The 10487-nt window shown below is 41.9% G+C and overlaps 1 protein-coding gene across 1 annotated transcript; it reads right to left on the bottom strand.

Moving 5' to 3' along the window:
• On the bottom strand, window positions 1-9703 carry vash1 (vasohibin 1). The gene is made up of 7 exons (XM_061231200.1): window positions 9499-9703; window positions 8154-8242; window positions 7306-7362; window positions 5825-5899; window positions 4666-5047; window positions 3310-3419; window positions 1-2935 (listed from the first exon to the last, which is right to left on the bottom strand). The coding sequence occupies exons 1-7, from the start codon at window positions 9649-9651 to the stop codon at window positions 2863-2865; spliced, it is 939 nt and encodes a 312-aa protein (XP_061087184.1). The 5' UTR covers window positions 9652-9703; the 3' UTR covers window positions 1-2862.
• Between the last annotated feature and the right edge of the window lie 784 nt (window positions 9704-10487).

The following is a 10487-nucleotide window of genomic DNA, read 5'->3' as shown; positions in this document are numbered from 1 at the left end:
TACACCAAAACCTTTTTTTTATTTGGATTCAAGTGTCACAAATTCATAGTGCTGATTTGATCTGTTTTCTGGAGAGAGAAATCCAACTACTCAAAAGTTCCATTCAACACTTCCTTTATCCCAAAGAGCAGAAACAAAGTAAGAAAAATACACGAGGGGGAAAAAAAACAATAACAATAACTTGTAATTTGCAAGAGCCATTTCTCAAACTCCAAACATGGAGAAGTTTGTCACAGTGCTTCAGTAAGGGTATGTTTTATAATTAGTGAAGGCGCAGACCTGAACTGCTTCCAATTGCCAGAGAGTATGTATTAAAATGGAGGCCAAGTTCCATCAAAAAATTGTTTGTTTTTCATTTCCTTTGCTTGGCTAAGGGATGTTCTTTGAATGAATTTACTACAAAAAATGTCCACATCTCCAATCTCCATCAATTTTTTCCCTCTTGTAATCAAGCGGCCTGTATTATCTGGGTTTTCTCTGTGGTTACAGTGAAGGCCTCTACACACACACTGAGTAGATGCACACTAATCTATTGACTAGGTGTAACTCAAATCAGTGTGGGCGCTGGCTAATCACATCTTCATTACACTGTAACATTAAATCTATTTAAATTTATTTTCTGCTCTGGTTTTGTCACTTGTTGCAGGTGTCACTTAAATGGGAGTTCAGTAGAATTATTGTCATGGAATTAAAAAAAAAAAGGTCAACTGATATTGTAAATATCCGACCTCTTAGAGATCCTATCATTGATGACAGATTTTAAAAAACAGGCAGCAAAAACTTCTGCACATAACTTTGGAGCCAAGAACATCTTTCCTCTGACAGCAAAATTCCAATCAATTTTTCCTCCAGCAGAAGACAGGAAATTTGCTGAAATGGTTTCGGAATGAATGCTTTCTCCAGTTACACATTAATGCACGCACATCTTAGGTTGGGGGTGAATAATAGGTCTTTCTCTTTTCCAAGTAGACCTGGTGTTGTGAGTTGGTTGGTTTTCACCAGTGCTTTCAACACGATTCAAAAATGTATGTGCTGATGTAGTACAAATAAGCTGTTCATCATCATGGAGAAATAAAAGTAAGGCAAATCACTAACTGATGATATTACTGAAAACACAGGATGGGGCAAAGACCAATACACAAAAAGCTTTCTATGAACTGAGTTCCTCACCAGCAGGTCAGATTGTTTCTCCACTAAAAATGTGGAGGTACTCCACAAGTGATTACAACATTGATAAGTGTAAAATGGCAGCAATGCCCCTGTACAGTGTATATAAAAAATACTGACATGGATACTGTAAACAAACCACTTTTTTTGCGCCTAGACCTCATTAAGACTTCAAATACCTTGGCAAACATTTAAAAGCATACGATCACTTCCTGAAGTCACTGTTAAGAATAGCAATGTACTGTTGTTTTAACGACAATCCCTATGACACAAAAAGTAACTTTGTGAGATATTTGAAATCCCTCTGCTCTTACCTAGCTACAACTCAGGTAACGGTATACCTTAATCGATTGACAATACTAAAATTAGCTGCTCCCTCTTTCAGTAAATGTGAGAGATCTTGGTGTAAACATATGGTAGGGAAATACGCCATTCTAATCAAGGGACCCCATTATAAAAAGCATGTTTCTTTCTGCACATCATATAGATGCTGTTAGTGTCCTCCCCAGTCAGTCACAGGTAGATAATTCACAGCAGTAAGATGGTAGACTGGATTGAACAGTCACACTTACTAAGTTAAAGGTACAATAGATTTTTGTGTTAAAACATTATTACAAGACCATTGCAATAACAAGACCATTGTAAATTCCTTCCTATCATTGAAAAAGGCTCACTGACATGTTGACTCACCCTCTGCCTGTGTTTATAGTCCTTAAATTTGGCTTTCAAAATATACAGTTGACGTACCGGCACTGTAAAAAAATAATTCAAGCTAACTGGTTGAACATTGGGTCCAACTGCCACAGCCAATGGGGTTTCAACAGAGAAGGCGGAGGGATATGCAGTGTAGAGGTTTCAGGATGTTTGTTGCTGCAATTCTCTCTTGGCTGTTAGGAGTCCGAAATTACCTATTGTACCTGTAAGCTACAAAGTCTGAATGCATGCGAGTAACACCAATTATTACATCATTATTTTTTGAGGAGGGAGAGGATGGGAAGCCTTCAAGATGTTGTCCCTACGTATGCAAGACATTTATACGGTGGCCCTTAGCCTGCCCAAACTGACAAATCATACAGGGCAACTGAGAGGACGTGTGTATGTGTGCTGCTTCAGCCATGACTCTCCCGCTGGAGCACTTAGCCAGGGTTTTCCCTTAGCTTACCTCGCAAAGTGTAACTGCCTGGTTCTGGGGTTTATGAATTATACATTACCTATTAAATCTTACATGAAAGGCACCAGATGCTTGGTTCGCAAACTATCTACTACAAAAGCTTGATTACTGTCCAGCAGGCTAGCGGTTAATTGTATTTACACACATCTATCGTTGAAATTACCTTCAAATTCCATCATTGTGGAGCCGCTGATTTGTTAATTGGACACAAGTGACCAAAAAAACCCTGTGTCCATGTTCACATTGCTGTCCCTGTTTAGTTCCGTCGCTTTACAAATTGCACTGGTGTCTGTCACCCCAAATAAACAAAGCTCCTGTTCTCTTTTAAAGCACATTCTTTGTTATAATGAATCGATTTTAAAAAACAGGCGTCTCTTCATCTTTTCTTTAGACAAAGGTTTACACCACCACCCAAGAGTTGGGACCAAAAACACCTTCTGGTTCGTTCTCCATGCAGAGCCAGCTGCAGTCATTCACTGGTCTTATTGTAACACAGCTCCTCCTGGTGTCCTGGATGACCTTCCTCACACCCTGATCTGGTACCCATTCATGTCCCCAGGGGGTTTTGGCTCTAGCACCTTCTTCTCCCCTGAAGGTCTGCAAGCAAACACAAATAAGGTTTATCAGAAGTTTATAGCCATGGCATACATTGCACAGATACAGTCCCGTCCAAAATTATTGGAATAGCAAGGTCAATTCCTTTGTTTTTGCTAGACACAGAAGACAATTGAGTTTGAGGTCAAAAGATGTACATGAGATGACAGGAAATAAAAGGAAATAAAAGCATGAAATGTATGTAATGTATTCAGCATATTGCAAAAACAAAGAAGGAGGGGAGGGGACTGTATGTGGTTCTCAGTGTACTACTTTCTGTATGAAGCTGAGTAACTGACCTACATGTTTAGCAATAAGGCCCCTGAGGTGCCTTCAAATGACCGTGAGGTGTGTTAAAATGAGGAGGGCGGCAGTACCGTCTCTCGCTGCGGCTGTTCCTGCGCAAAGGGCTGGCCGGGATGCGGTGGGGGGACCCGACGTCCTTCTTCCTGTCTTTGGTAGGGGAGGGAGGTGCGCCCTTCCCAATCTGCAATGAAGCCCCGCCGTCAAGTCAGACACACAGATTTACAAACCACAGCTAAAGTCAACACTTTTGCCCACTTTTCCCAGCCTTTAAGCAGCCATGTAACCGCTAATCCAGAACACATACATCAAGGAAAACGGCAGAGAAATTCCAAGCCCCACGGGTCATTCCAAGGAGAACTACATTACATGGATACCGCTGATGGATGCAGACAGCCATCAAAAACCGAGGACCAAAGACCATGAAGTAACATGAGTTGTGAGACCATCACAATGGAATTGATAAGTGACGAGGGTCTGCCAAAGGTAGGTACTTGTAAGGCTACAGTCACCCCTGTGGTACCTCGGGCAATGAGCTGACTGCACATAGGGCGGGCAGTACGGCATAGCTGAGCCAAAGAAGAATGCCGCAGTACCCCTGCACTAAACACAGACTGCATTTCAATTACTTAAAGAGTGGTTCAAGGGTCAGGCATGTGCTACAGGAGACTGAAATATGCTGAAGGTAGCAGTCAATGGCTGATGGGTGAATGCTCACTGTCTTTAATGTAATTGCCCGTGTCTGATCAATGAGAAGGAAGCTCTCTGTAAAATACCAGCCCGATTGATACTGCCCGCTCAGGCAGGACGCATGTTGGCTCTCAGTAATGCAACGCTATCCATTCTCGTTATGCACAGACAGTGCATTTTATTGCTGCCCTTCTCATTATTGTTCTGAATAATAACCTTGTAACGGTCATCATTTCAAAAGGGCAAATTCAACAGCAGAATCCTGGCTTTGGCATTATGGCTATTTGTTAACGTTTAAACGCTAAAGTCGTAAATGATTGCTTTTACACAGGGCATCACATCTGCTCGGGATAACTCCGTGACTAATTTCGGTCATCACCCTCATCACATGACCCGAATTTCAGCGGAGTCCAGATGTTCCCATATAAAATGGCACACTAATTTGTGCATTAAAGTGGTGGAGTGGGACTGTTGTTATTTACGCCATGGTGGTGACTGCACTGGACATAATGCATACTGATCAGAGACCAAAATGGCCGATTTGAAGGCAGGTTAATGGGTGCAGTCAACATCCTTTTGCTATGAATTACAAAGTAGGTATTAAGATTTTTCCATGATTTGACCGAGTCAGTAAGTCACTTAGGATAAATGAGTCAGCTAAATAACTGTAATGTCATCTAACCTTAGATTCTTCCCCGTTACACAAACCACCCTTCTGCCGATAGGCCCCACCCTCTCACCTTGAGCCGCATGTCTCGAGTGTGCCTCTCCAGCTCCCGGCGAAGCTCGTCCTTCGAGAGCTTGTCCACATCGAGGATGGAGTGCTTCCAGTCGATCTGCTCCACGCTGTGGGGGTCGTGCGACACGTACTGGCCGATCTTCACCTTGCGCAGGGTGTGCCAGTAGCCGCGGTAGGCGCCCTCGAACTCGTGGACGAGGTCAGCCAGTGTGCGGAACTCCAGCGGCTTGAACATCAGGTCCTCCCTCCGGCTCATGCCCAGGGCCCCGAAGCGGCCCCCGCTGTGCACCCCTAACACTATGTGCCGGAAGTGATTCCCTGAGAACTGCGTCTTAAAGCTGAGCGGAAAGCGCTCTACGCCTGGCATGCTGTTGGTGAGGTAACTGGAGAAGACCGAGTCAAAGAGCCTCTTGTCGACCATGGAAACCCTGCCCCCAAACCTGAGAGACCCCCATAATCAGCTATAGCATGGAACTCACATGGGTGGTTCCCATCCATTACAATCACTCTTGTTCTATTCTGTTATACTGTAATACAGTGCAATAAACCAAAATAGGTTTGTATACCGCAGTCACGTTCACCCTTAGCGAAGCATGACTGTTCTGACCAAATCGAGGGAGGGATTTTTTTGGACAACAAAGACACATTTGCCAGGATGTGTACCACTAGTATCAACAGACATATTATCTAACAAGTCTGTCCTTGTAATAATTTAATCCTTGGCTGAAATGCTAGTGCAGACCATTTGAGAAAAACTACTTTTGTCTAATTTCTGATCTCATACATAGTCTGGGCACAGTTCTCAAAATGTATCTTGGAGACTATGCTCTGAGAACAGGCATCCGCCTGAATTAGACATAACAACTGTTCCTCCGAGTTGGGAAGACTTAGCGTCCTGTGCCAAAATTACAAAACGTGCCGTAGTATGCTTTGAAATGTGAAATTCATGATTGTTTCAGATTTTAACACTTAATATAGCTTTATCTTAAAGCTTACTTTGTCTGTGGGCACTTGAATGGTATATAAATAAAAAATATTTTAAATTAGTATACATAGAAGATTACTATGCCCTCCAAATACAGTGTTGTATAATCACCATACTGTGCCTCAGGTTATGGGTATTTGTAACAAAGGCGTAACAGACCACACATGAAGGATACATTCCCAGGATCACTGCCTCCAGACATTTGATTGGTAGAGACTCGCGGATCATTTCCTTAGCAATGTCCATCAACCTACACAGGAGAGATGAGGTCATTTAGAATCTGAACAGTTTCCCAGCAGCATTCTATTAAATGATCATGAGCTCATTGGAGAGACAGTTCCTGGATTGCAGACTATTATTTTAAAACATTTAAAAAAATATTTTTTTAATAACACAAAAAATATTTTGGTCATCAACTGTAGGTCAGATCAACAAGATAATAAACTTATGCATCTTTCTACTAGTCCATCACTAAGTTACAAGTATGCCAGAAATGGCTGATTGTTGTACCAATCAAAATTGATCCATTTGAGCGTGTACTGTGAAATCACTCATTTATTCCAGACTCGGTATATTGCATTGAAACATGCGGTGAATAGAAGGGCACATTGTTCTGAACAAAACAAACATGGGAAAGCAATACATTAGAAAAGGAATTGATTATTCAGAATGTATGGCCATTTTTCCATTAAAAAATAATCTTCCTTCTCATGATGCATAAGCCTGATTAACCGTGAAATCTTGAACATACACAATTTGTTTGAAAACAATTAAATACGTATGTCAAAATTACATACTCCCTCTACATCACATTGCATATCGAGACCATGCTTAATTACGATATATTATTATATAACAACACACAAGCATTGTCTCAGGACTACTACTATTTCTGCAGTTGGCTGCTATGGGTAGTGCTAGTTCAACCCCAGGTTCCACATTATGTGTCTTAACCATAAAACGAATAATACATTGATTGAAGTATGGTCAATATTTCAGACCAGAAACGCATAGTGAAATTCATCCTGTGCTTTAGATGTATAAAGTAAATGATGAACAAATATACTTTCACTGCAATTCCCTTCAACAAAGTTACTGACTTAAGAAATATTATTGATGTGCTGAATCCCATGAAAGATGAGATACTAAAATAAGACACTGAAACACTGGAGTCTAATCAATGAACAGCAGTTTGCCGTGCAGAGCAGTTTCAGAGAATGAGCTGAATATGCTTATTTAGACAGTGTAAAATGTATGCTCTGCTTGACGCGTTGCTTTATTAACAATTTGCCATCCCCTGGGCCTAATATTAACCAACCCTTTTCAAAAGCTAATCTCAAATTCCTTCTGCGGACTTAATCAAAACAGCATCCATTCCGTCCTAAACATCATTCCAGGCCACTTCCTGTGTCTCCTCTCGCACATCCTGCCCAGCTGGCTACAGTACAGCTACAGGAAATACCGTTTCACCAAGCAGGGAGCGTCTACAAGCTGTTGTGATTCGATACAGAGGCCTGGTGAGGGTCTAGCAGGGAACTGACATTTAACACAAGGGATGTGCTCAGAAACAGGTGCTTTCATAGAATTTCAAATGAGAAATCGAGACAAAGGACATTAGGCCATGGCACGGTACCAGCACCACTGAACTTTACGTACGCAGTAAGAGGCCTGCTCTTCTTGATTTCAAAAAACTGTGTTCCAGTGTGATTGTACCTGTAGGACATGTTAAGTACCAACAACAGAGAGGGGGAGGGCTAACCAAATGTCAGACAAGCAGGAAATAGAAGGGGCTGGACACTCTGTCTTAGAATATGGCAGAGAGGTCTGTATTTATAGTGCTGTACAATATTTATATCATGTCTGAATTATTGATGGTTTTCATGAGCTTGAAGCCAGGCCTTGAGATCTTCACTTAATACAATTAGGTTTTAGAAAATGATCAAATTACGTGAAGCAGACAATAGTATTTATTGGCGAGGTTACCAAGTTCACTCACATTTAGCCATATCATATTCTTCTTGGAATAGTCATATTTATACACTGTGCTTTAAATGTATTCACATACCTCTGTCGTATTTGGATGTCAATTAACCGTTATACATTTCAGAGGCTGCCATCCTATTTTCTGTATATCGGTGCTCTAATTTACACAAGATACATTCTTACTTATATCTGCATGATGAATAATGTATAAAACAGCAAATAAATATTCAAGTTTGTGAGTGGATATACCCTATCTTGACACCATATTTCAAGATAATTGTTTTTGCAGGTTCTTGGACTATTATATGGGCATCAGACCTCAGCTGCAGATGGAGGAAGGGTGCATCACAACCTTAGTGACTCCACCCAGCCACAAGGACAAGCTCATTGATAGCACTTGAATGTCAAAACCGTGCTCTGTCGCCTTGTCATTTTTAACAGCATCAGCCTCTACCACCAAGCTGTTCCATGGGTTCACCATGCCATGGGCAATCCAAGAAGAGGCACAAGGAAAAGGATACTGCAAATCCCTGATGTATCTCTGTATGGCTTCCAGGCGGTGTGGGACGGTGGTGGCTGGCTGGTACGTAGGCACGCTTGGTATCGGAATCTGTGGAACAGAACAAGACCCGTGCAGTTTTTCCCCGCCATCGCACAATCCCCATATTCACCACAGCTGGAGAATGTCCCCTTGTTCCAACCGTCTTAAGCCGCGTTACCAATGTTCGGAATTTTTAATTCTCCCTCGCAAGCAGCACAAGGCATCGATTAAGGGGACAGTAGAATCTCCACAAAGGACACAGGGTGTATTTTCTCATTCTGCTCTCCATTCTAGTTTCTGTTAACCCACGGATTAGGTACAACTAGCCTGGTGTTCAATGAGTCTCAATGAAGAATGCTTCATCTGGACTTCAAATATTTTATCTGGCTCACACAAGTGGTTATAGCCTATACTTTACATGGTGGCAATTTAAATGAATGGTAACCACGCATTCAGCATATTCTGGAAGATGGCATTTACTGTTAAAACCTGTGTTTGCAACCCTGAATATCAGCAAATACGAATTACCATCAAGAAAGAATATAAAACATAAGATCAATACACTTTATCTGGCACAGAAATCTGTTATTTTGAATCTCATGATAAACCTAGACTAACACCAAAATGTTGTGGTCACTGCTATCCTACAGCTAGGCATTCCCAGGGTGTCGGGCATTTACGGTTTATGGTCATGATTGGTGTGAAATTCACGAGGGCCCATAACAGAGTCAATTACACTCATTCTGCAAAGTCAGCTGTGTTGTAAGACTATACATTCCAAGTTAAATGTTTCTGTGTTTATATTCATTAGTTGTCTTTCTTTTAAAAGGTGCACCATTCCTTTTTTTCCAATTTCCAATATACATCATTCATAAATCACAATGTATACCATCACTACATCATCTTCCAAAACGTGTGCAGTCAGCCACCACTTTTCACTCCCCACCAGCTGAGCACTTTACATTCTGCACACGCACACTGCAAGTGATCACCTGCTCAGAGGAGACGCTATTTCACCCTGTGATAAGGAATATCCTGCAGACTGAAACCCTTCCTCCCCAAATTATGCACAGCCCAATCATGCCAAGTCCTAGTGAATTCATGGCCATAGTAAGCACTGACCGTCAGGCGATCCCTTGTGCTAGTTGGATTTGCCATCTTGGGAGATAATTGGCATCTTCATGCCCCTCTGTGCATGAAATCTTAAACATACTAGGCTGCGAGTAGCCATTTGTACCAAACTACGTTACTGCAAGACACACTATGTTTGTGGACTGAAGGTTGGTGCCGTTTCACACAGATAAAAAGGGGAGAGGTGCCCTCACCTTAGGCAGGTCACTGGCTCCCCTGATCTTCCGGCCCACAGCCTCGCCCTCAGGGTGAATTCGGGCAACATGCCGCCACATCCGCTCCCACGTATCCTCGTTCACCGGCAGGCCACCCCGGTTCACGAAGAAGGGAACCCCACCATCCCGCATATCTTCATCCCCCTCATCCTCCTGCTCTTCCTCCCTCTGCTCCACCCCCTCGCACCCCGCCGTCCTCCGCAGCACCCTCCCAGCACCCGCAGTCCTGTCCCCTGACATTGTGGGGACTTGCCCTCACTCCCTACCGCTCCCTGTTTTTAAATCTGTCACAAGCCTCGCTTAACACTCCTGCAACAGGTGAGGAAACACTGACCAACGCATGACAGTCTAACAGTTTGAAAAAAAGCTAATGCAACAATCAAACATCCCAACTCATTGTCCCAAGCACAAAAGTGACAATATAAAGTTTTGATAAAACCATATTAAAAATGCTGTACTGAATACCTGAGAAAATTTTCAATAGCACATTAAAGAAATATTTGCTATAACATAGTGATATGTCACATGGTAATTTGTTATTTTAAGATTTGCTACTTGGTGACTTAGCAACCACTACCCGGTCGTAAATGGAGCTCTGTGTACTTCCAATTACACGTCGTCTTTGAAAGAATTTAAATACACTAACTTATAAGTACACACAAAGACGACAACTTCAAAAATACAAAAACAGAATGCTGTCTGAAAGGGAGAAGTGTGTCACTGAATAAATAAAAGTTTTGCTCACAAACTATCGTAATATTCTCAACTAGTAAATAACCAAATACGGTCTTTGTAAAAACTAAGACAATGTGGCGATACTGCGAAGTATAAAAGCTATACTTGAACCGTGGCCAGCGAATTGGTGAGCGAATAGATACGTTTTAACCTTCCACTCTGCTCAAATGAATAAAGAAATTAAAACTGCCACTCATGCGTCTTATATCACAGTATATAACGGAGTAAAAAAC

This window comes from Conger conger, chromosome 1 (assembly GCF_963514075.1).
Source record: "Conger conger chromosome 1, fConCon1.1, whole genome shotgun sequence".
Taxonomy (NCBI): Eukaryota; Metazoa; Chordata; class Actinopteri; order Anguilliformes; family Congridae; genus Conger; species Conger conger.
Note: the sequence above shows the minus strand (reverse complement) of the source record. Positions and strands in the feature narration are given on the sequence as shown.

Coding starts and splice junctions, on each gene's coding strand:
- vash1 (XM_061231200.1), bottom strand. CDS start 9,651: ATGCGGGATGGTGGGGTTCCCTTCTTCGTGAACCGGGGTGGCCTGCCG. Junction 7,363..8,153: donor AGATACATCAGGGATTTGCA/GTATCCTTTTCC, acceptor CATGTCCTACAG/GTACAATCACACTGGAACAC. Junction 5,900..7,305: donor AAGAGCAGGCCTCTTACTGC/GTACGTAAAGTT, acceptor TCTCCTGTGTAG/GTTGATGGACATTGCTAAGG.